The sequence below is a fragment of the Loxodonta africana genome, chromosome 15 (genome assembly GCF_030014295.1).
Source record: "Loxodonta africana isolate mLoxAfr1 chromosome 15, mLoxAfr1.hap2, whole genome shotgun sequence".
Lineage (NCBI taxonomy): Eukaryota > Metazoa > Chordata > Mammalia > Proboscidea > Elephantidae > Loxodonta > Loxodonta africana.
This window is the reverse complement of record NC_087356.1, coordinates 71136825-71163466: the sequence shown is the minus strand read 5'-3', so window position 1 is coordinate 71163466 and position 26642 is coordinate 71136825. Positions and strand designations below refer to the sequence as shown.

Here is a 26642-nt window from a genome sequence, read left to right as displayed (position 1 = left end):
TGGATAACACTTCAAAGAATGGGAATTCCTGAACACTTAATTGTGTTCATGAGGAACCTTTACATAGATCAAGAGGCAGTTGTTTGGACAGAACAAGGGGATACTGATTGGTTTAAAGTCAGGAAAGGTGTGCATGAGGCTTGTATTATTTCACCATACCTATTTAATCTGTATGCTGAGCAAATAATATGAGAAGCTGGACTATATGAAGAAGAACGGGGCATCAAGATTGGAGGAAGACTCATTAACAACCTGTGTTATGCAGATGATACAACCTTGCTTGCTGAAAGTGAAGAGAACTTGAAGTACTTACTAATGAAGATCAAAGGCGATAGCCCTCAGTATGGATTATACCTCAACATAAAGAAAACAAAAATCCTCACAACTGGACCAATGAGCAACATCATGATAAACACAGAAAAGATTGAAATTGTCAAGGATTTCATTTTACTTGGATCCACAATCAACAGCCATGGATAGCAGCAGTCAAGAAATCAAAAGACACATTGCATTGGGCAGATCTGCTGCAAAGGACCTCTTCAAAGTGTTGAGTAGCAAAGATGTCACCCTGAAGACTAAGGTGTCCCTGACCCAAGCCATGGTATTTTCAATCTCATCATATGCATGTGAAAGCTGGACAATGAACAAGGAAGGCTGAAGAAGAGTTGACGCCTTTGAATTGTGGTGTTGGCGAAGAATATTGAATATACCATGGACTGCCAAAAGAATGAACAAATCTGTCTTAGAAGAAGTACAATCAGAATGCTCCTTAGAAGCAAGGATGGCGAGACTGCGTCTTACATACTTTGGATATGTTGTCAGCAGAGATCAGTCCCTGGAGAAAGGCATCATGCTTGGCAGAGTACAGGGTCAGCTGAAAAGAGGAAGACCCTCAATGAGGTGGATTGACACAGTGGCTGCAACAATGAGCTCAAGCATAACAATGATTGTAAGGATGGCTCAGGACCGGGCAGTGTTTCTTTCTGTTGTGCATACGGTCACTATGAGTCGAAACTGACTCTATGGAGCCTAACAAAAACAACAAACCTAGTGCAGGGAGTTTGAGAAAAAAACAAAATCCATTGTATAATCCACTGCGTTCTAAAATAAATGTATATGCAAAGTGTTACAGGGTCACAGAGCATGCCAGTGGTTTCAAAAGGGGATAAGGTTTAAGTTGAGTTAAAAAGTATGAGTGAAAATACTGCAAATGATGTATACAGAGAGGCAGAGAGAGGAGCATTTAAAAGGTGTATGGAGAAGGAAACTTCCCGGAGTATTTGCGATGTGCATTCCAGTGTATTTGTGACATGCAAACTGTCCTAAGTGGCTGGAGTGCAGCAAGCTTGGGTGGATGTAGGGGGTTGGCATAAAGAAGCTTAAAGGTTAAGCTGGAAGTTCATTATTATAGATATTAAATGTTAGCTAAGAAATTTGGATTTTTTTCTTGAAGATAATGTGTAACTATTGGATGTTTCTAAATAGGAAAACAGAATAGAATACTGGTGAAACACACATCTATCCAAAATGACTCCACCTGGAGTCATCAAAAGGGTAGCTTAGCTAGGTTTCTGTGTTTTGTCTGGGAAATACACAGTATACGCTCTTATTTCGTCATGTCCAGAGGCCAAGGGCACCAAGCTTCCCAAAGTTCAAGGTTAATACCAATCAGCAATGCTCTTCTCAGACAGCCTCAGAATCACCTTGTCCTATCACAATATAGGCTGTTCACTGGGGTTTGAGTTTGCATAAATAAGAGGGTTGTAGTCCACTGCTGGAGCCCTGGTTGCTCGGTGGTTGAAGCTTGGCTGCTAACCAAAATGTTGGTAGTTCAAATCCACCAGCTGCTCCTTGGAAACCCTATGGGGCAGTTCTGCTCTGTCCTATAGGGTCACTATGAGTCGGAATTGACTCAACAGCAATGGGTTAGATCACTGACAGGGTCAGAGCAAACATTTGTGAGAGTGGTTGAGGTCTGAGAAGACTCTCATTGTGAACTTTACAGCTAGAGAGCACTTGGGTTCCAATACAATGTCCTTCCTCAGTGATTCCAGTGGCAAAACCTTCTGCCTGCCTCATCCTTGTTTTAATGGAAGGCCAGGAGGTATTACATGAGCATTTCTGCTTCTGGAATACTGCTACACTGTGTTGTAAGAGTCATTTTTTTTTTTTTTATTTCAGTGAGAATGAGATGCCTCACACCCCACCTAATTCCCACCATCACTCCAGTTAGGAGTAAGAGTGCCATTGTCAGCCCTGAAGCCTCTTTCTCTCCTTGTTTGTAGTTGATGTGGAAGTGCCTTCTGGCCCAAAGTAACAGAAAATCAAATAATTGAAAGACTGATTAGATTCATCTGGTGAACTTTTCTTCCATTTAACTGACTAAAAATGCCTGCCAATAATTTTCTCCATAGAAGGGGGCTATGGTTTTGCTGCCAAATTCAAGTGATTAGAGTTTCTAAGTAAGTCAGAGAAAGACTTTTTTTTTTTAATTAAAACTCTGGACCAATTTGGAGAAGGCTCAGGGTGTTTTAAGGAGTTATGGTGGGGAATCAAGGCCAGAAAGGATGAGTCAAGAAGAACCTACGATTCAGTCTTACTATTCCTGTCAACCTCTGTTTTGCAAGTCTGACTTTGTTTATAAGGGGAATTAAGATCCATTTTAATGTAATTTTTATTTTTCATTTCCACACAGCTCCCCAAAGAAGAATGTCTAGAGGAAACCTCTCCACAACAATCAAGTTTGTCTTAGTGGGCTTAACAGAGCAGCCAGAGCTCCAGCTGCTTCTCTTCCTCCTGTTCCTGGGAATTTATGTGGCAACTGTGGTAGGGAACCTGGGATTGATTGTCCTGATTGCAATCAGCCCTCTGCTACACATCCCCATGTACTATTTCCTCAGTAGCTTGTCCTTCATCGATCTCTGCTGTTCCTCTGTGATTACCCCCAAAATGTTGGTGAACTTCCTAGGGAAGAATAATATGATCCTTTACTCTGAGTGCGTGGCACAGCTCTTTTTCTTTGCGGTCTTTGTGGTGGCTGAAGGCTACCTCTTGACAGCAATGGCATATGACTGCTATGTTGCAATCTGTAGCCCTCTGATTTATAATGTGATCATGTCCCCTCGGGTCTGCTCATTACTGGTGTTAGTTGTCTTCATCCTAGGATTTCTGTCTGCCTTGGCCCATACAAGTGCCATGATGAAACTGTCCTTCTGTAAATCCCACATCATCAGCCATTACTTCTGTGATATCCTTCCCCTCCTCAATCTCTCCTGCTCTAATACACACCTAAATGAGCTTCTACTTTTCATCATTGCAGGGTTTAACACTTTAGTGCCCACTCTAGCTGTCTTCATCTCCTATGCCTTTATCTTTTGCTGTATCTTTCATATCCGGTCCTCAAAGGGCCGGTCAAAAGCTTTTGGCACTTGCAGCTCTCATCTCATGGCTGTGGGGATTTTCTTTGGGTCTATCACATTCATGTATTTCAAGCCCCCTTCAAGTAACTCACTGGAACAGGAGAAGGTGTCCTCAGTGTTTTATACCACAGTGATCCCCATGCTGAACCCTTTAATATATAGTCTGAGGAACAAGGATGTAAAGAAAGCATTAAGTAAGGTTTTGGTGGGGAGGTGAATCTTGATTTTGAATACTTACAGATGGGAGATATTAATGGTTCCCATAAAAATGTGTTCTTTTTGTTCATTTTTATGTGCTACTCTGCTTTAATATACATGTGTATTTAGAATATTCTGTCCCATAAATAACTGAATTTAGTTTTCTCAATGCAATGAAAAAGTATTTAGTAAAGCAATGAATTAGTGTTATTATGTTATTATTATTATTAGTGTTTTTATGTTTTGACAGGAAAAACTGAGGTTTAGATAGTTTTCTGTGATTTACTGTGATAGGAAAGTAATAAAAATCCAGAGTTTCTCCAATATTATTATTCTCTTCCCCATATCCTGCCTTTGTTTACTGAATACCTGTTATGTGGGTACTGAGTTGTCCTGCTACAAATGCTAAGAGATATGTAACTTGATCCCAGATTTCCATAAATTCTTGAGGGAACATGTCATATGCGCAAGGGAAAAAAACTACAGAAAATAGTAACCAGACAACAATGGCAGTCCTAGTCAACAGATCTTATTCTTCCACCTCTTTTTTTTTTCTGTGTTCAACATATTCAAATCTCTTAATTTCCATTTTACCATTAACTCTCACTAACTCGCCACCCTCTTCCGCCTGCCCCCGCCCCATTTAAGCATGGTAATTCTGCATTAAGGGACTTCTGAACAGACATTTTCAGTACTGTGTCATGGTTAGGATTTCTACTACCTGTTCCAATGGAGTTGCCTAGGTGTGTGAAACCAGCCTCAAACATCTAGGCAACTTCACAGGAAAGGTCTCACCCCCACATATATTTCTGTTGGAGAATCACCCTCAGCAGGTTCTGGAACTGAAGCTGTGGTTGATGTTTCTGAACAAGCACCCTTATAGTCCAAGTAATGACCATGTGCTCCATAAGACAGTGGCTTTCCTGGGGTCTCCCATGTTCCAGACTTTGTGTAACATTTCCTTCTGCTTTTTGGGGGGGGTAGTAGTGAAACATGTCTCTTGTGTTTTGTATCTCTTGGGTGTTTTTCTCTTCAATTAATGTTCAGCTTAATTTCTAACATTTTAATTTCCATCTCAAATTGGTTCTCTTCATTCTATTTCACAGAAGTATTTGTTGAAATTAGATTTTCCTATTTACCAAGATACTAGTTTTTACAATATAACTACCTCAATTTTATCTTGAGGAAGTTTCCCAACTTTGGAAATATGAAATCAGTAGGTTCTGGTTTGCAAAAATCTCTGTTCTAAAAAGTTTAGCTGTCTAGCTCTCTTCTTTCAATAATTTCACCCAGAATATGTCTTCTCATAAGCCTGTTTAATATTGCAGTTATCAAGAGTCTCCTGGATCAAGGCTTCTGGCTTTCAAATTATCATTTTCTATTACACATATTTCTAATGTGTCATCTTCACTCTCTTATCTCATTTTAGTGAGCTTATTCTCCTTTATTTTGTATTCATTTTTATTTTTCTTCTTCTCCTGTTATGATTATAAAACTGAAACATTCTTTATAAATCACTCGATTTCCTAAGCAGACTTGAATCCTCGAAACAGAGTATTTCATATCTAGATCTATAAACTACCTTCTTTGTCTTTAGGTTTACAATCATTTAATTAAGCTATTTTTTCTCAATATAATAAGATGCAATATTCTTTTTATGGTTTGTACACCCATTATTATTGATTCATTAGTAACATCTATCACCCAACTTAAGGTGAAGCTCCAATGTAGATGGTAGAAATCTAAATGCCTGGTCAGAACTTAATGCATTTAATAAATCCAGGGACAACTTGATCCATTGGTGGGAGTTTACTCTTGAGCCAGTGGACAAGCCACAGAAATCAAGGTTAGCCTCTCCAAAGTTTCTTGACTGGGTGCTAAAGGCAGTTTAAAGCAACATAAAAGAGCAACACTATTTGGAGCAGCCTAACCACTTTGCTCTACTAGTCCCAGAGTGGAATATTTCTTGAAGAGATGGTTGAAAAATAAGTGAAAACAACAAATGATTGCTTTGCCTTTATATGAATATATGAAAAGACTCTCTATTGGATTTGTTTCCTAGCACCGCCATAATAAATGATCATCAACTTGGTGGCTTAAAGAAAGAGAAATTTATTCTCTCACAGTACTGGAGACCAGAAGCCTGAAATGACGGTCTTGGCAGAGCCATGTTTTCTCTGGATACTCTAGGGCACGATCCTTCCTTGCGCCTTCCTAACATCTGGTGTTTACCAGCCATCTTTGAGTTGTACCTGCATTAGTCCAATCTGTGCCTCTGTCATCACATGGATTTCTCTCAGGATAGCTACATTTCTGTATCTAATTTCCTTCTTTATATAAGGATACCAACCATATTGGATTTATGGACCACTATAAGAAACAAAAAAAATTGTTTTTTTTTTTTATAATTCCTTATGATCTCATCTTGATTAAATCTTTTAAAACTTTATTTCCAAGTAAGACCAAATTCATAGGTTTTGGGGGGACGTGATTTTGGGGGAAACACCATTCAGTCCAGTATACCTACAATCAAATTATTGCATGCTTGAGAAAAATTTTCTTCTACATAGTTCAAGTTTAAGCTTCATCCATATTCAGCTACTCCTAAGCAGCTTGCTAAGTTCGGTTAAAAAAAAAAAAATTTTTTTTTTGGTTTAGCCTACCCAAATGAGATTTGCTGAAGACCATGGAGGACCCATTATTTTGCAAAAACTCATTTAGCTCACATTTTTCAGAGGACTTAGCCTTTGCTGAGGTATACACCTTTTTTTCAAATTCAGCACTAGTATCTTGATTGTATACCACATAAAATTATTCACTCGCTTCTGAAAAAAACCTACTGTATATTGAACCTTCTAGGGTTAAAATCCCACATTATCAGACGTTAAGACACATAGCCACCTCCTGGATTTTCAATAGTTAAATGTTATGCATAAAAATAAACTACAAAAATATTGCAAAAGAAGAGGCACTTCATACCACTAAGGTCAAAATCCCTCTGTCCACTGAAGGACTAAAACTGTTAAGTGTTACTTTTGTTCACAGACCTACTTATGCTGTTCACTTCTTCATACCCCTAGTCTAATGCAGCAAGTTTCACTTGTCTGAAAAGATAAGAGAAAGGACCCTTGTTCTGAACCAATTTAGAAAATAAACGAGTTGTCAAGTAGAGACCAGTAGGCCTTTATTACATCTTTATTACTGGTAAAGGTATATTTTGAGGCAAGTGAGCTTCCTGATATCGAGCTCTTTGTTAGGAAAATTTGCCACTCTAACAACAGAAGGTGCTGGATCCCTGTAGGCATCTACCAGCAGAGGCAGGACTGCATGTCCAAGAGCAACTGGGAATTCATTCTTTCTACAATATGAGAACTTTCAAAAAAAAAAAAAAAAAAGAACACAAACACTGGGAACAATTTCTTGTTTGAAACTCACCAATCCTGCATGTCCATCTTCCCAGGCGAAGTGACTATGGGTATGAAGTAGATGTTGGAGTAATAGATGTTTCTACACATGGGAGAAAACATCAGGAATGAGGGACAGTTGTCACTTTCCTCCAAACATATACTCTAGACATTAGAAAAACTGATTCTAAATACTTCAAAGAGAAAACACAGGTTATATGAGAAGCTTAGGGGGCAGTGAGTTTAAGTTAAAATTAACAGCAGGGGAATAATTTGGAATAGGATAGTGAGAATGGTTGCACAACTTGAAGAATGTAATCAATGTCGCTGAATTGTCCATGTAGAAATTGTTGCAATGGTGTATCTTTTACTGTGTATATTTTAAACAAAATCTAAAAATTACTGTTTAAATAAAGAAAACAAACACAAAACAAATGACAATGCTCTGCTAGAGAAAAATAGATTCAAGAAAGACAATTCAAAAATAAAATTATGATTAGAAAATCCTAAATAAGCATTATGAAAAGTGACACAGCACTATTCTTATGTTAAAGAACATTCAATACAAACTTTTTAGGATAATCCATCTCAACCAAGAAGGGATTATCAGAAACAATGGAAAAGAGCAGAAGGGTTTTAGCTGACAATAAAAAATATGTAGAACCTACTTAGAAATTAATACAAAATAATTAATATCCTGTAGAAAAGTAGGCAAAAGTCATTCAATGAGCAATCATAAAAAAAGTAATATAAAGGCAAATTAACACATTAAAATCATTCAACTTTGTTAGAAATTAAAATACAAAGAAAACAGTAGTGATATATTAACCTATAAAATGGTAAATTTAAAAAAAATCTTGATGGGGAACATGAACTGCAATAAATCTAAATAATATTAATTTCTGCAAGGAAAGTGTATATCCAATGTCTTATAATTTTATAACTTTTTCTGTTATTCAATTTCTAGAAATGCATACTTAAGAAATAAAAGTGGAATATATGCAAAGTATGTAACAATTAAAAAAGATAGACATGACAAATGACACTAACATATTTAACACACTCAGATGAAAAATCCCTACTGCATTAACAGATGTTCTTTTTCTTTCTGCTGAAATAAGACTATAACATGCAAGCAAAGGAGGTTAATATTATGTGGATAATTTTAAAGTCTGTTTTGTGTGTATCTGTGTTGAGTGCAGGGAGACTTAAGGCACCTTATCTTCTACTACTGGCATTTTTTAAAGGCATTCTTTCACTACAACTCGAGTAATTTTTAGATATGTATACACACATAACACATTGCCATTGAGTCGATTCTGACTCATAGAGACCTTATACACACATAGTCCACTAAAAATACAGCTCTTTGTATTTTTAATTATGTTTATACCCATGGAATGACTACCCTGATATAGAATATTGCCATCATACCAGATGGCTTTCTCTCGCTCCTTTGCTGTCAATCTCCACCCCCAAGAACCCAAAAACCAAACTCGTTGCCATCTACTCGATTCTGACTCATGGTGACCCCATGTGTTACAGAGTAGAACTTCTTCATAGGGTTTTCTTGGCTCTGATCTTATGGAGAACTGCCTGGGTGATGCAAACTGTTGGCACTTGACTATTAACTTAAAGGTTGGCAGTTCCAACCTATTCAGCAGAACTGCAGAAGAAATCCTTATGATCTGTGATCTGCTGCCATAAAGAAGATCCTTTGTAATACATGGGGTTACCATGAATTCGAATTGACTCAACTACTACTTATGAGTTTGGTTTTGGTTTTTAATCTCACTAAAGTAGATTGTCAGGCCATTCTTCTATAGCACAACTGGGTATGTTCAAACAGCCAACGTTTAGGTTAGTATTCAAGCACAAGCTGTTTGAGCCACTATTCTGACTTGTACTACAATTGATTAGTTTTGCCTTAATTTTTGACCTTCATGTAAATGGAATCATACATCATATACTATTCTCTATATAGCTTATATTACAAAATTTTTTATCTATACATCATGTCCATATTGTAGCATGTACAAAAGTTTGTGCGCTCTCCATTGGATGAATATAACACATTTAATTTACTGATTTTCCTGTTGATGGCTATCTGGGAACGTGTTCAGTTTGGAGCTACTATGAATAAAGCTTCTATGAATATTCTTTTACCTGTCTCTTGTTTGATATGTATCCTCCTTTTACTTGAGTTTATACTCACTGAGTTGTAAGGTAGGTTAATATTTAGCCTTAGGAATTAACGTCAAACTGTTTTTCAAGGTAGTTGGCAATGTTATTCTGCCACCAGCAATGCACGACAGTTGCAATTACTCCAGATATCTGCCAACACTTGGAATTATGAGTCTTTTTAATTTTAGCCTTTTTGGTAAACATATCATAGTATCTCATTATATGAACAATTGACAGATGTTCATGTTATTGTATGTGAATAATAAACCAAGAAGAAATGAAAGAATAAAAACGAATTGTTTCTAACTCTAAAAAAAAAACAGAAATCAATAAAGTAAACAGAAAAAGAGCACTGATGGAAAAGATACCAAGAAGAAATTAATAAAGTAGAAAACAATAGATATAATAAAATTATGGGGTTTTGGGAAAAAATACAAAACAAATTTATGGCTAATTTAATCAAGATAAAAGAGAATACATAAATACACAGAGATGAGAAACAGAACTGAACCGTTGAAACCGAAGAAAGAAAACTTTGGAAATATTTATGCAAATAAATTCTAAAATTTGGTTAAAAGGGAAAATTTCCCAGGAAAATATCGTTTACTAAAATTGAACCCACCCGAGATGGAAATATTAAACAGAACAATTACCATTCAGGGTTAAAGATAGCAAGAAATTATGTCACAGAAAAATGACAGGCCCAGGTAGCTTCAAAGGGCAATTCTACCATACCTTCAAAGACAAAATAGTCTCAGTGTTTTTTTTTAATTACAAAGGACAAAAATGATGAAAATTTTGTGCATTATTTTATTAACTCTTTTTTGAGTCTTCTTCGTTAATAGAAGTAGCCCTTCCATCCCCATTTATCAAGATTACTCATGTCTTACCTGAGGAAACTGTAATGGTCTTCCCTGAGGTACTTCCTTGCAGGACACTGCTGGTTCTCCGCAGGGCCCATTCCTACTATCCTTTGCTTCTAGAGCTAAAACTAGATTCAAACCCAAGCATGCCCCAAAGGGTGAGGTACAAATGTGACCCATACCAAGGTACAGTGCACTCCAAAAGAACTACATGATTTTTAAACTTTAGCAAAAAAGAAATTCTGGGGATATATGTGAGAACTGATATTAAAGATGTGGAATGATGGTGGGAGTAACACAAAGTTGAATCAGGGCACTTTTATTGATATGGGCCCTTTAAGCAGAGATTCTGCTTAATGTTTCAGTTCAAGGGGTTAGAAAAAGTATCTGACAGTTTTTTTGGTTGACTGGCTGAAATATGGACCAAATAGTGGCCTACACTAAATGAAGCTGAAATTCTAGAACAGCCTTGATTTACTATAGAAGAAACTACATGCTTAGGGATACTGAAAAGTTAAAGAGAATTTACCATATAAGACCTGCTTTAAAAAAAAAAAAATTTTTTTTTTTTTTACCACAGTTGTAACAAATAAATTCTAAGGGTAGTCTCTGCATCTTGAAGACCTCTGTGGTCACACTTCTCTGTAGGTCAGATGTTACAGTAGGAAAGGTTGCCACTGAATTAGAAACTTAAATGTAGTGAAAATAATCAGATTCCAGGTGGTAGGGACCAAGTATCAGCACATAATCACCAAAGACAAGGTGGGTGCGGGTACGATAATGAGCAGCAGAGTCAAATCAGTAATCAGAATAATGTGACCCACAGAGATACAGTGTTGGCTGGTTGTTTGTGGTGTTCTGAGAAGTGACGGAGTCTACTAAACTCTTACCTGATCTGTATAAATAGAAGAGTTCTAGGTCAGGTGAACACAAGTCTAATTTGCATCGCCAAAATAGAAGGTCATGATTCCTCAATCAATTCCCAGACTTGAGCCACTTTACAGGCCAACAACCCCTTACATAAAGGAGAGGCTGGGTATCCTTGAGGCAGGACCCCATTAAATTGCCAAAAATGTATACTGTAATTTCTCACAGAACCCTCTACAAAGGGACCTACTACCTTGTGCCAGGGTGACTGTGTATTGGGGAAAGTGAAACAATTAGACTTTTTGGAAATTACCGAACACTGTGTCTGAACTGATAATAATTCTGAGAGACCCAAATGTCACTGTGGTCCATTAGTCAGAGTAGGGGCTTATGAAGGTCAAGTGGTCAATGGAATTTTAGCTCAAGTCCATCTCACAGTAGGTTCAGTGGTTCTGGACCGTTGTGACTATTTCCCTAGTTCCAAAATGCTGAATTGGAGTACACATACTCAACAACTGCAGAATTCCTATGTTGGTTCCCTGACCTGTGGAGTGAGGACTATCATGGTAGGAAATGCCAGGTGGATGCCACTAGAACTGCTTCTATCTAGGAATATAGTGCATCAATAGCAATACCATATTCCTGGTGTTATTGCAGACATTAGTGCCACTGTCAAGAGATTGAAGGATGCAGGCATGCTGATGATTCTCACTGGATCCCCCCATTCAATTAATCTATCTGACCTGTACTGAAAATGGATGATCTTGGAGAATAACAGTGGAAATGGAACAGGAGAAAGTGGTGTGCAGAACAGATTTATTCAGGCCTGTCACCTAAGAACATGCCCACAATCTCAGAACACTGAGATTGCCAATATAAATCTATCATTTATGAAGTTGAACTTTTGAGTGGCAAAGTCTTCTCTCGCCTATGAGTTTCATTAAAAGGACAAGGACCTATTTCGGAAAATAGCTTCACTGGTTTACCTTGTGCTAGATTACACTATCAATGATTTTTTCATTAATATTTGTGAAGGTTCATTAATATGGGAATTATATTTTTAAATGGCAGGAAAAAACCCAAAGCAAGGCCTATCAAACCAAAACCCGATGCTGTCCAGTCAATTTCAACTCATAGTGACTCATCCAGATGGCCTCAAATTAGCCATATATATATATATATATTTTGTAATGAACTTTACTTTTAGAAACTTCTAGATTTTCAGAAAAATTGCAATGATAGTGGAGTTCCGATACATCTTATCATATCCAGTTTCCCTTATTAACACCTTACAGGTGGGTAGTTCATTCGTTACAATTGTTGTTGTTAGCTGCCTTCTAATCCATGCCAACTCCAGTGACCTTGTGTATAACAGAATGGAACTTTGCCCAGTCTTGTACCATCTCCTGCATGATCATTGCTTTATCTGAGTCCATTGTTAGGCTATTGTGTCAATCCATCACTATGCCAACACTTTTCATTGACTCTCTACCAACCATTGTGTCCTTTTTTAGTGATTGGTCTTTCCCGATGATGTGTTTGAAGTAAGCAAGTAGAAGTCTCACCTTCCTCTCTTCTAAGGCATTCTTCTGGTAGTCCATGGTGTATTTAAGCCCACCATGGGCGACCCAGGTCCATCTCTGGTGGTTCTGTTGGTTTTTAAAATACTGGTGGCATAGCTTCCAGCATCACAGCCACACAGAAAAAAGCTACCATAGTTCGACAAACTGACAGTCTAGTGGAGGTCAATACGTGTCACCACTGTTGTTGTTAGTTGGCTGCCATCCAGTCAATTCTGAGTCATGGCAACCGTATGTGTACAGAGTAGAATGTCTCCATAGGGTTTTCAAGGCTGTGACCTTTTGGAAGCAGACCACTAGGCCTGTCTTCCAAGGTGCCTCTGGGTGGGTTTGAACTGCCAACCTTTTAGTTAGTATTTGAGTGCTTAACTGGCTGCACCACTCAGTGGCTCTGATCAACACATAAAAAAACAAAACTTTTGTCGTGAGATGATTCCTACTCATAGCAACCCCATAGGACAGAATAGAACTATCCCCTAGGGTTTCTAAGGAGTGGCTGGTAGATTCACACTGCTGACCTCTTCTTGGTTAGGTGCCAAATTCTTAACCACTGCACCACTAGGGGCTTCAATGCACCACCAGGATCCACACGTAGGCCCTAATAAATAGCTTGTTGTGCAACACTGCTATTTCATGGTCATATCTCTTTCTTTGATCAGCCCTGAGCTCCCTTAAACACTACAAATACCCCTCTGATCAGGGACATCTCTTAGCAAAGAGACAGATGCTTAAGGTAGGATGCTCACTCTGTGCCACTCAGATCCACTTATGACCACAAGTGCATATTGTCCTGTTACCTATTACTCAAGTTGGTGCTCTAATCTTGTAACTTCCAAGCTGAATGTTGTATTTTACCTTATAAAAATACCTCTGTAACTCTGCCATCTTGGAGTATTGGATTCACTTTGTGAGATCAGACATGTCTCCAGTTTGAACTGTCTTGAGTCTTCTTTTTAACAGAGTACACACACATTCTTACTTGTTGACAGGTTCAAGATTTTCAAGTGCACCCACTCAATCCCCCAGATCACAGGGCTCTCCTCTTCCCTCCAGACCCTGGAAGAGCTATACCATGGCTATAAATTTAGTGTCTTTGTAAGCTGGCCCCTCTGACCATCAGATCTTGGGTCTGATTTTTAGCATGGTCTGCTCTGTGGCTGCAGAAGTCAACAGCCCCTTTAACAGTCTCCATGGAGGCCCCTGGCTTTTTGCAGCGTACCCTGAGTTCACAGTTGTCTGACTGAGTTTGTCATTTTCTTCATGACAGGCTTTCTCTATGTAGCTGAGGTAGACAAATCCAAACAGCTCTGGTTCCATGAAAACAATGATGTGATTTCCTCCACGGCATTCACAGACCCGTTGAGTTCAATCCCTGGACCCCTTAGGGATCTATCTTGGATCTGAGTATGCCATGTTAACAATACCAGGTCCAGTGAGTCGTACTGTGGAGCAGGAGAGGCAGAGCTTTGCAGAGGGGTCTCTGATACCTTTCTTAATACTTCAGACACTTAAAAAAAATCCATGGAATTAAGTGGCAGTTGCCTTTTTTTCTAACTTGGGTGGGGCCTCTACAGTCTTACTGAGCACCAGAACCCCATCACAACTTGTTGAGTTTGTGCCTTGTACATTCATTGTACATTGAGCTACTGATTACTCCAGACAGAACCACGGGCAACAGGCATAACCTATAAACCAGTGTCATCCTACCTGCTGCTACATGACCAGCAGCTCTGTACAGAACTCTCATCATGGCCACGACAGGGACTGGTCTACATTATTTTTTAAATAAAGTTCCTGATCAAGGTTTAAGATTATTATTTTCTGTCACAGCCAAGCCTGGTACTAGTTTCCCTGAGTATTATCTAGCTAGTTATGAAAGACAGAAGGGAATAACTGCTAATTTACAACAAACAAAGGAAAAATATTCTATTCAAGTTTTTCCCATTTGGAAATGATGTAGTACCATGCAGATTCACCTGGGAAGAATTTTTCAAAATAAACATGCCTGAGTTTTATCAAGGGCTTACCATGGATAGTTTTCTCAGAGTTAGATGTATGTGTGTGTCCCTGTTTGTGTGTGCAGACTCCAATAAAAGGGCAACATCTGACAGCCTTAGTGAAAGGATTAATAATGGGAAGTTAATTATAAGAAACAGAAAGACAAACTAGTTTTAAGAAAAAGAAAGAAGCAGACTATTACCATGACTTTTAGTGGTCCTGAATACTAACCTGGAGTGGTCCATACCTCATAACCATGACTTTGCTCAGCACATTTTTTACATCCTTTTCCTTAAGTCTGTAGATCAAAGCATTCAGCATAGGAATCACTGAGGTGTAGAACACAGAGGCACCTTCTCCTGGGCCATGTTTTTGAATGCTGGCTTAAAACATATGAATATCATGGATCCATAAAAAAACCCAACAGCTGTAAGATGAGAGCCACAGGTAACAAAGGTTTTCAACCTGCCCTCAGCTGAGGGTATTCGAAGGATGTTGGAGAGCATAAAGCCATAAGAGATGATGATGGGCACAGTTGTTGCTAACACATTGAATCCACCTATAAGTATCACTAGAAGTTCATTGATGTAAGTTCTGGAGCATGAGAGCTTCAGGAGAGGAATTATGTCACAGAAGTAGAGGTGGATGACATTGTTCTCACGGAAGGAAAGCCTGGTCATGAAGACAGTGTGGGCCATAGCTCCCGAAGATGCTATGATATAGACCCCAGTCGCCAGTACATTGCAGACCTTTTGGGACATGGTGACCTGTAAAGCAGTGGGGTAGAGATAGCAATATATCTATCATAAGCCATGGTAGTTAGCATGTAGCACTCAGCAGTAGCAAAAACACAAAAGAAAAAAAGCTGAGTCATACATCCAGGGTAAGAAATAACATTTTTCTCAAATACAAAGCTTCCCAGGACTTTAGGGGTAACAACTGAGGAGTAAAAAAGATCTACCCCACCTCACCCCACTGCTCTCAAGTCAATTTCGACTCATAGCAACCCTATAGGACAGAGTAGAACTGCCCGATAGAGTTTCCAAGGAGCACCTGGTGGATTTGAACTGCCGACTCTTGGTTAGCGGCCGTAGCACTTAACCACTAAGCCACCAAGGTTTCCAAAAAAAGATCTAGGGATGACAACTTACAGAGAAAAAAGTACATGGGAGCTTGGAATTGAAAGTGATGAGGAGGATCATACCCAAATTTCCCACTACAGTGACCCCATAGATCCCTAGGAACAGGAGGAAGAGGACAGCTGCAGTTCTGGTTTGTCTGTCAATCCCTCAAGAACAAATTCAGTCATTGTGGAATCATTTTGCTTGGTGATTTCCTTCAGGAAACAGGGGATGTGAAACGAGGAAAAAGAAAAAATCACATAAAGTAAGGAAGTTATTTGCCCATGATTAGTAATCATTTTATTAGTCTTGTGACAGAAAAGAAAAAAATAATCTAATCAAATCAAAAGAGTTTGCTGTTGTTGTGTGCCTTCAAGTCAGTTCTGTCTCACAATGACCCTACAGGAAGGAGTAGAACTATCCCATAGAATTTCCAAAGTTATAATCTTTACAGGAGAAGATCTCCAGGTCTTTCTCCCTTGGAACCACTGGGTGGCTTTGACCCATTAACTTTTCAGTTGGCAGTTTGAGCACTTAATCATTGCAACACAGGGCTCCTTAACAGAATTTAAGGGTGGTCAATAATAGGATGGTAAATTGCATATTTCATGTCAGGACTGTGTTATTTTTAGCCAAAGACCTTACTAAATTGTAGAGAAACAAAGATAAATACAATGTGATCCTTAAAACTATAAGATAGTTTCTCAATAGGAGAAAAATGCCAGTAATTGTTTAACCCTCTGAGAATTTTATTTGCATCTACAGCAAAGATGAATGCAGTAATTATGGATTGAACTGGGACCACATCTTAGAGTGCTGGAGCCCTTGGTGCTGGGAACTCAAGGTTTTATTAAGTCTTATGAAAGTAATTTCAGGTTTAGTGTTGAGCTTTTTGCGTACACTGGGTTTTTGTTGCCCATGGAATACGGAGCATTCCTCAAGAAGAAACTGGTAAGGGTAGGAATATTTTATAGTCAGGATTCTTAAGTGTCAAAAGGAAGTACAGGGACCATGATGCTCTAAATTAAGAAGATTCTCAACTTAATCCTGGAGATTTTTTTTATTCAAATGTGTTAGTGCTCCATTATATATATACGTGAAGAGTTATTGTTCCTACTAAGTTACTAAATTCAAGTGTTCTCTCCTGTAGTGTGGGATAAATTCACATAGTTTCGTGGGAAACATTACCTGTCCAGAACCTTGCTGATCTCAGTTACAGCATGATATTATTAACACCAACGATTAAGAAATCAAACTGCAACTACTGAAAATGAAGATGAAATACAGTCTCTTATAGTTTCTAAAGCTGTGTTCCTGCTCCAGCCATGCCACTAATTCATTGTGTGACATTTGGAAAGCCATTTCACCTTTCCCCTGCTATAAAATGGTGGTGCTGGAAGGCGGATTTCTAATTTCTGTTACAGCTCTAAGATTTAACAAGTTTCTGATTCTACTTTGAGTGAGCAATAATAAGATTCTTTTCCACCTCCAGTTCCTCAGAACCCTCTTATAAGCAAGGGAATACATTGACTTGTTGTTTGTAGACCTTTATACTCCACAGAGATGCAAGAATATAGTATTCTCCCAGGACCACAAGTCCAGAGGAGACTCTCAGAGGTGAAAATCCCCTGAGAAGAAATAAAGTGATTATTGAGTTACATTTGCACCCAGAATAACAGTTCTCCCAGAATATTGCCATTGTCAATGTTTAGAATTAAAATTTTGGTCTAATCCTTGGAACAAGAAAAATTTATGCAGAAGTGGGAAATAGCTCCCTTCTTGGGTGATTGTAGGATTATCATAAACAGATGGGTAGCATTTTGCTGAAGGTGTTCTCACCCACTTCAGACAGCAGAGGTCTCAGCCTTCATCTCTGTGTGTACTCCAAAAGCTGAGCATGGTAACTCTTGCTCTATATTTTTAACTCTTTGTACTGTAATTAAGATCAATTAATAATTACTCACCCGCAACTTTGAGTAAACATTTTTGCAGTATTAGTGATGATCTAAGGAAGATCCACCTCCCCCTTGCATATATTCCTTAATTCATTTGGTGGAGTTATACAGGGCAATGAGGGTTCTTATTGTTCTTATCGAAGTTTATAAGCTCCTGTTTTTTCTCCAAAAAGAGAAGTTTGCATTTGAAATGTTGTCATAGTCTCTTAGAGTTAGTTGAATGCTTGCACACTTTGGCCTTGAGGCTCCAAGGCAGAATGGTTTCGAACTTTACCTTCTTGGAGAAGGTTAGGCTCTTCTTTCTCCTGAGAAGACTAAAAATCCAAAAAACCAAACAAGTTGCCGTAGAGTAGGTTCTGACTCATAGTGACCCTATAGGACAGAGTAGAACTGCTGCAATAGTGTTTCCAGGAGTGGCTGGTGGATTTGAACTGTTCAACCTTTGGTTAGCAACTGAGCTCTTAAACACTGTCCTATCAGGACTGGGGTTTATCAGGACTACTTGAGTAGACTAGATATTCTTTAAGAAACATAAAGGACATAGTCTGAGATATCAGTAATATATCTTTCATATAAATCTCCCCAGTAACCTTCCTTATTAAATATCAAAAATGATCAAAGAAACAAGGATTTCCAGATGTATAAGAGAAAAAAACTTATGCCTTTGCTCATGCATTTCCAAGGTAATTGATGCTTTGAAAAAGAATGAGCTTTCATCACCTGACTTGGTTTCTATATCTGTTAGTGGCCATTTTATACAAACCAATTGCTGTATAAATCCCTTTCTTATACTTAATTTTTATTATTGTTTGAATGACAGAGAATTTGTCATGAAACCAACAAATAGACAATATTAAACAAGTAAACAATGTTGCCTATTTAATAAGGGAGTATTTAAACAACAAAAAATATTATTATATACTCCAGATCATTTTTTTACTTAAGTTTTATTCTACTTTTGCTCATCTAATTTTTCTCATAAACCATACAGTATATAGAATATAATCACTATTTGCGAAGGCATTTAAATACATTTACAAAGAGGGAAATTATAGCTTTTAATAACCCTTTCAAGACCAATTTTATTTTCTCCTTTGGATTTTTTGTTGATATTTTATGTTTTCACTAATGAAGATGTGCTGATCAATGGACCTGTTCAGAATTTGTGTTATGAGTTATGGATTTTGATACCCATTATCTGGGATTATATGTGTTCCAGAGGACTCTGAAAGACATAAATCCTGCCAATGAGAGTCAATGACAAAATTAAGTTTTTAATTTTTTTTTGATTTCTTGAAAATTTACAAAACATGAGGTAAAACATGAAGGCTCTTGGCAAGGACTGAACATATATTTTATTCTAGTCTCCTTCTTCTTAACCTTTTTCATGAAACTTTTCAAAACATAGTAGAGTGCATTCTTCCTTACTGCAAAAACAGTTCTTACAGCCCAAATAAATAAAGGCAAGAGATTATTTTTTTTCTGTTTTTAAATTGTGCTTTAAGTGAAAGTTTACAGTTCAAGTCAGTTTCTCATTCAAAAATTTATACATACATTGTTATTTATGTGACCCTAGTTGCTCACGCTATAATGTGACAGACAGCACACTCCTCCTTTCATCCCGTATTTCCCGTGTGGATTCAACCAGCTCTTGTCCCTCTCTGCCTTCTCATCTCACCTCTGGACAGGAGCTGCACATTTAATCTCATATATATATTTCTTTTTAATCTACTTGAGCTAAAAAGCATACTCTTCACAACTATCATTTTATGTCTTAAAAGTCCAGTCTAATCTTTGAAGACTTGGCTTGGGAATGGTTTTAGTTTTGGGCTAACAGAGAGTCCCGGAGCCATGTCTTCTGGGGTTCCTCCAGTCTCAGTCAGACCATTAAGTCTGGCCTTTTTACTAGGATTTGAGTTCTGTACTCCACTTTTCTCCAGCTTCCTCCGGACTCTCTGTTGTGTCCCTTGTCAGGGTGGTCATTGGTGGTAGCTGGACACCATCTACTTCTTCTAGTCTCAGGCTGGTGTTGTCTCTGGCTTGTATGGCCTTTTCTGTCTCTTGGGCTTGTATTTTCCTTGTGTCTTTGATATATTCTTCATTCTCCTTTGCTCCAGCTGCGTTGGGACCAACTGATGTATCTTAGATGGCTGCTTGCTAGCTTTTAAGACCCCAGATGCCACTCACCAAAGTGGAATGCAGAATGTTTTCTTAAAATACTTTGTTATGCCAATTGACCTAGGTGTCCTCTGAAACCATGGTCCCCAGATCCACCCCTGCTACTCTGTCCCTCAAAGTGTTTGGTTGTATTCAGCCAATGTCTTAGATTTTGCATTAGTTCAGTTGTGCTGACATCCCCTGTATTGTGTGATGTCCTTCCCTTCACCTAAGATAATACTTGCCGACTATCTAGTTAGTGAATACCCCTCTCTCTTCCTCTCTACCCTTGTAAACATCAAAGAATGTGTTCTTGTGTGTTTAATTTTTTTCTTGAGTTATTATAATAGTGGTCTCATACAATATTTGTCCTTTTGTGACAGATTTATTTCACTCAGCGTATTGCCTTCCAGATTCATCTATGTTGTGAGATCTTTTACAGATTCATCATTATTCTTTATCGTTGCATAGTATCCATTGTGTGTATGTATCGTAACTTGCTCATCCATTAATTTGTCCATGGGCAGCTAGGTTGTTACCATTTTTGCTATTGTGAACAGTGCTGCAATTAACATAGGTGTGCACGTATCTGTTCTTGCGAGGGCTCTTATTTCTATATGATATATTCCAAGGAATGGGATTGCTAGATCATATGGTAGTTCTATTTCTAGATTTTTAAGGAAGCACAAAATCGGCTCCAAAGTGGTTATACCACTTTACACTCCTACCAGCAGTGTATAAGTATTCCAGTCTCTCCACAACCTCTCCAACATTTATAATTTTGTGATTTTTGGATTAATGTTAGCCTTGTTGGGGTGAGATGGTATCTCATTGTAGTTTTGATTTGCATTTCTCTAATGGCTAATGATTGTGAGCATTTCCTCATGTATCAGTTAGCCACCTGAATGTCTTCTTTGGTGAAGTGCCTGTTCATACCCTTTGCCCATTTTTTAATTGGGTTGTCTTTTTGTTGTTGAGGATTTGCAATATCTTGTAGATTTTAGAGATTAGCTGCTGATTGGATTTCTCATAGCCAAATTGTTTTTCCCAGTCTGTAGGTTGTCTTTTTACTCTTTTTGTGAAGTCTTTGGATGAGCATAAGTGTTTGGTTTTTAGGAGCTCCCAGTTTTCTAGTTTCTTTTCTCATGTTTCTGCATTGTCGGTAATGTTTTATATTCCACTTATGTCGTGTATTAGGCCTCCTATAGTTGTCCCTATTTTTTCTTCCATGATCTTTATTGTTTTAGATTTTATATTTAGGTCTTTGATCCATTTCGAGTTAGTTTTTGTGCATGGTGTGAGGTATGGGTCTTGTTTCCTTTTTTTGCAGATGGATATTCAGTTATACCAGCATCATTTGTTAAAGAGACTACCCTTTCCCCAGTTAATGGATTTTGGGCCTTTGTCAAATATCAGCTGCTCATAGGTGGATGAATTTATGTCTGGATTCTCAATTCTGTTCCATTGGCCTATGTATCTGTTGTTGTACCAGTACCAGGTTGTTTTGATTACTGAGGCAGTATAATAGGTTCTAAAATCAGGTAGAGTGACGCATTCCACTTTGTTCTTCTTCAGTAATGCTTTACTTATTTAGGGACTCTTCTCTTTCCATATGAAGTTGGTGATTTGTTTCTCCATCATTAAAAAACGCCATTGGAATTTGGATTGGGATTGCATTGTATCTGTAGATCACTTTGGGTAGAATAGACATTTTCACAGTGTTGAGTTTTCCTATCTATAAGCAAGGTATATTTTCCCACTTATGTAAGTCTCTTTTGGTTTCTTGCACTAGTGTCTTGTAGTTTTCTTTGCACAGGTCTTTTACATCTCTGGTTAGATTTATTCCTAAGTATTTTATCTTCTTGGGTCTATTGTAAATGGAATTGATTTGGTGATTTCCTCTTCGACATCCTTATTGTTGTTGTAGAGGAATCCAACTGATTTTTGTGTGTTTATCTTGTATCTTGATACTTTGCGGAAGTTTACTATTAGTTGCAGTAGTTTTCTTGTAGATTCTTGAGGGCTTTCTGTGTATAAAGTCATACTTCTCCCTTACCATTTTGGATGCCCTCTATTTCTTTTTCTAGCCTAATTGGTTTGGCTAGGACCTCCAGCATAATGTTGAATAAGAGCGGCAATAAAGGGCATTCTTTTGTGGTACCCATTCTCAAGGGGAATGCTTTCAGACTCTCTTCATTTAGGATGATGTTGGCTGTTGGCTTTGTATAAATGCCCTTTATCATGTTGAGGAATTTTCATTCTATTTCTATTTTGCTGAGAGTTCTTGTCACAAAAGGGCATTGGACTTTGTCAAATGCCTTTTCTGCATCAATTGATAATTTCCTGTGGTTCTTGTCTTTGCTTCCTTTATATGACTGACTACATTGATTGCTTTTCTAATGTCGAACCATCCCTGCATACCTGATATGAATTCTACTTGGTCATGTTGAATTATTTTTTTTGATATGTTGTTGAAATCTATGGGCTAAAGTTTTGTTGAGAATTTTTGTGTCTATGTTTTTGATGCATATTGGTCTGTAATTCTCTTTTTTTGTGGTGTTTTTACATGGTTTTGGTATCAGGGTTATGCTAGATTCCTAGAATGAGTTTTGGAGTATTCCTTCCTTTTCTATGATATGAAATATCTTTAGTAGTAGTGGTGTTAACTCTCCTCTGAAAGTTTTGTAGAATTCTCTTGTGAAACCATCAGGGCCAGGGCTTTTTTTTTGGGGGGGGTGGATTTTTTAAGTACCTTTTCAATCTCTTCTTTTGTTATAGGTTTATTTAGTTGTTCAACCTCTGTTGGTATTAGTTAAGTAGGTAGTGTGTTTCTAGGAATTTGTTCATTTCCTCTAGGTTTTCAAATTTTTTAGAGTATAGTTTTTCATCATATTCTGTTATGATTCTTTTAATTTCAGCTGGGTCTGTTGTGATATCGCCCATCTCATTTCTTATTTGGGTTATTTGCTTCATTTCCTGTTTTTCTTCTGTCAGTTTGGCCAGTGGTTTATTGATTTTGTTGATCTTTTCCAAGAATCAGCTTTTGGTTTTGTTACCTCTTTCAATTGGTTTTCTGTTCTCTATTTCATTTAAATCTGCTCTGATTTTCATTTTCTTGTTCCTTCTGGCACTTGAGGACTACTCTTCATCTCTTTTTCCATTTTTTGGAGTTGTAGGGTTAATGTTTTGATTTGGGACCTTTGTTCCTTTTGGACGTGTGCATTTATTGCTGTAAATTGACATCTGAGCACTGCTTTTGGTAAGATGTGTTTTCATTTTCATTTGATTTTGTGAACTCTTTTCTCCTGTCCTTAATTTCTTCTATAACCCAGTAGTTTTTGAGCAAGCCGTTTTTCAGTTTCCATGTGTGTGTGTGTTTTTTTTTTTTTTTCCCAGTGTTTTTTCTGTTGTTGATTTCTACTTCCATGGCTTTATGGTCAGAAAAGATGCCTTGTAATATTTTGATGCTTTGAATTCTTTTAAGGCTGGCTTTATGGCCTAATATATGGTCTATTATGAAGAATGCTTCATGTGTCTTGGAAAATAAAGTACATTTGGCTGCTGTTGGGTGGAGTGGTCTATATATGCCTATGAGGTCAAGTTGGTTGATTGTGGCATTCAGATCTTCTGTCTTTTTTGAGCTTCTTTCTGAATGTCCTGTCCTCCACTGAGAGTGGTGTGTTGAAGTCTCCTACTATTATTGTGGAGTTGTCTATTTCTCTCTTCAAGGCTGTTACAGTTTGTTTTATATATTTTGGAGCCTTGTTGTTTGATGTGTAAATATTTACTATAGTTATGTCCTTGTGGTGTACAGACCCTTTAATCATTATACAGTGTCCTTCCTTATCCTTTGTGGTAGATTTAACTTTAAAGTCTATTTTGTCAGAAATTAATATTGTCTTCCCTGCTCTTTATTTATTTATTTTGGCTTGATATATTTTTTCCATCCTTTGAGTTTTAGTCTGTGTCTTAAAATCTAAGGTGTGTCACTTGTAGGCAGGATATAGATGGATCGTGTTTTTTATCCATTCTGCTCCACTCTGTCTCTTTGTTGGTGCATTTAGTCCATTTACGGTCAGCATAAGGTCTTTATGATGCATCAGCTTTCCCTTGGTCTGGGAGCATCTAGCACAGGAACCTCAGGTCCTAAGGGCTCACTCTGCTCCTGGCACTGCTTTATTGGTACTATGAGGTCCCCGTGTCTCTCTCCTTGATTCTTTATTTTATATCTCAAAAGAGATTGGCTTAAGACACCATCTATCTTGTAGATCTCATCAATATAATGAGACTAATATGTAATATTAGTAATGAGACTAATATGTCTCATTTCGTCATAGTGATAGGATTTATAACACATAGGAAAATCACATCAGATGACGAAATGGTAGGCAATTACACAATACTGGGAATAATGACCTAGCCAAGTTGACAGATATTTTGGGGCACCACAATTCAATCCATGATAGATACTGAAAACAAAAAGCAATAATTCAAAGATAATAATAAAAGACATTTTTAAAAAATGATATGTATGTGTGTCAGAACTGACTTACAGTGGAATCATTGGAAAAAATTTCATTTTAAGGTGGGGACTACCTGTAATATGAAAAATTATACTCCAACAAATTAGATAATTTAGAGGAAATGGTTAAATTCCATGAAACACAAAAACTCCTTACATTGATTCAAGAAGAAATAGTGGATCTCAATAGAACTGTAACAAGTGAGGGAACGGAATCAATAATCAAAATCCTCCCAACAAAGAAAAGACTGGAGCAGATGGCTTCACTGGAGAATTTTAAAAAACATTTATAGAAGTCACTCCAATCCTACTTATGCTTTTCTGAAAAATAGAAGAGGAAGTAACTCATTCTATGAGGTGCACATTACCCTGATACAAAAGCTAGACAGAACCACCGCAAGAAAACTACAGACTCATATCCCTAATGAATATAAAATTAAAAAAAATCAACAAAATATCTTGAACCTTCCTTCTTTCCTCATTTTACCCACGCACTTCATATAATGCTGACCCATATTCATTCTGAGAATCACCTCACCTCTTATCTCCACCCATCTATCTCTGTACAAAGCAAGCCCAGGGATCAGATGCAGTTCAGTAACATGTGATACAAGAAATGGTTAAAAAAAATAAAGCTGAGCGTTTAATATTTTAGCATCATGAAATAGATATCTATACCAAAATATCCAGTCTATTAAAAGTGTTCTCTCATATTATCATGTACTTCAAGTCTTCCTCACACTTGTAGGCTCCAGCCGTGCCAGCCATCTCTTCTCAGGCCCTTGGAGCAACTCTCTGACTCTGTGGAGTTCCTTGTAAGTCAGAATACATTGCTGGACACCCTGGGGTCTAAAAGAATAGTCCTAAGGGGCTATAGAATGCCAAAGTGTGTGCTATTTCATAAGTGAGAGTGGCTCAGAAAAGCTCAGTTTTTCTCTAATTTGGCTTTCGTCTTCATCTCCATAGATCCACTCTTAGAGGAGAATGACTGATGGTAATTACTTGTTGGTAACAGAGTTTACCCTCCAGGGTTTAACTGACCAGGCAGAGCTCCAGTTCCTTCTCTTGTCTTCCCGTATATATTTCTAAGAATGTTTTGTTTTATATATTATACCACTTGACTCAGGCCATCTTAAATAAGAATCATTTGTCTGCTAATGGATCATGAGCTGTTGGAGGGCATTGTTTCTGTCTTTGTATCTTTGTATTCCTGGGGTTCGACAGGGTTTGTGCTTTACATTCATTCAATAGTGGACGCTCTTAACGTTGTAGTGTAAAACATGTTGTAATACGTACTTTGCGTTTTCCAGGGAATGAATTCTATTTGTTTTCTCTTTGGAAATATAGTATCGTGAAAGTACCTACATTTTTTTTTTTTTTAATTTGCAGGATTTTTTTTTTTTTTTTTAATTTCCAGGGAGTTAACATAAATCATGAAGTATATATTTTCTTTTTTGTGACTTGAGAACATGATCTCATTGGACACTGTTTTCAAGTTGCTGTAGTTTTGTATCTAAAGGCACAAATAGAACATGTGAAAGTTTGGGTTAGTTTATGACCACAAACAATTGGCTATTTAGCTTTGGCAATGTAATATATTTGGTTTGAAATAAAAAGTAAATTTTCAAATATTAACACAAATTAAACACATTGCACTTCTCACTCCCAAGAGAAATTGTGAAGAGAAATAGAGAGCAAGGAACTTTACTGAGAAAAAATGACAAAGCAGAAAGACATTAAAAGAGCAGTAGAACAACAATGATGTTTTATCCTCTTCAAACTGGTAGCAATTTCTAGGAGAAATCACTCTTGGGTAAAGGTAAACTGCTTGCTTCAAAAGACATGCTCTATTCCATTAAGGAGAAAAAAAAATTATTTTGAAATCCTGTCCCAGAAATCCCAATACTTCTAGGTTCATCATCCAAGATGTTGACATTTGTATTGATTTTACTAAATCTATGTCACTTGTTCAAAGGCAATTCAATTAATGCACCATGTAGTGATTTACAGTACCATTAAGTTGGCAGTCTAAGGTAACATGGAAAAAAATTAAAATGGTAGTTAATATGTATGTGTATCTGTTACTGGAGAGAATAGCCTTGGTTCTTGTCTTTGGTGTAGGAAAGAATTCAAACACTGAGACAAAGAGTGTCCAGCAAGCAAAGGGTTTTATTAGTTAGCAGAGGTTAATAGCGAAAGTATACTCGGCCAGAGAGCGTCAAGCGGACTGCTCAGAGGGAGAGTCTGAGAGCCCCGATAGTCATTTTCTTAGGGTTTTATGCCCTCTTTCTCTTACCTCTCTCTGTTAACATTTAACAGCCAAGTCAGGGACTCTATCAAGTTAGGGACCTTATCAAGTTAGGCACCCCTATAG

General features: G+C 37.5%; 1 protein-coding gene and 1 pseudogene across 1 annotated transcript; one reads left to right on the top strand and one right to left on the bottom strand.

Moving 5' to 3' along the window:
* The first annotated feature begins 2709 nt into the window (after positions 1-2709).
* Positions 2710-3636, top strand: LOC100669502 (olfactory receptor 8D1-like). Its single transcript, XM_003418222.3, has one exon. The coding sequence runs from the start codon at positions 2710-2712 to the stop codon at positions 3634-3636; it is 927 nt and encodes a 308-aa protein (XP_003418270.2).
* An 11203-nt stretch (positions 3637-14839) lies between these two features.
* On the bottom strand, positions 14840-21989 carry LOC100677492 (olfactory receptor 8D4-like; annotated as a pseudogene).
* Between the last annotated feature and the right edge of the window lie 4653 nt (positions 21990-26642).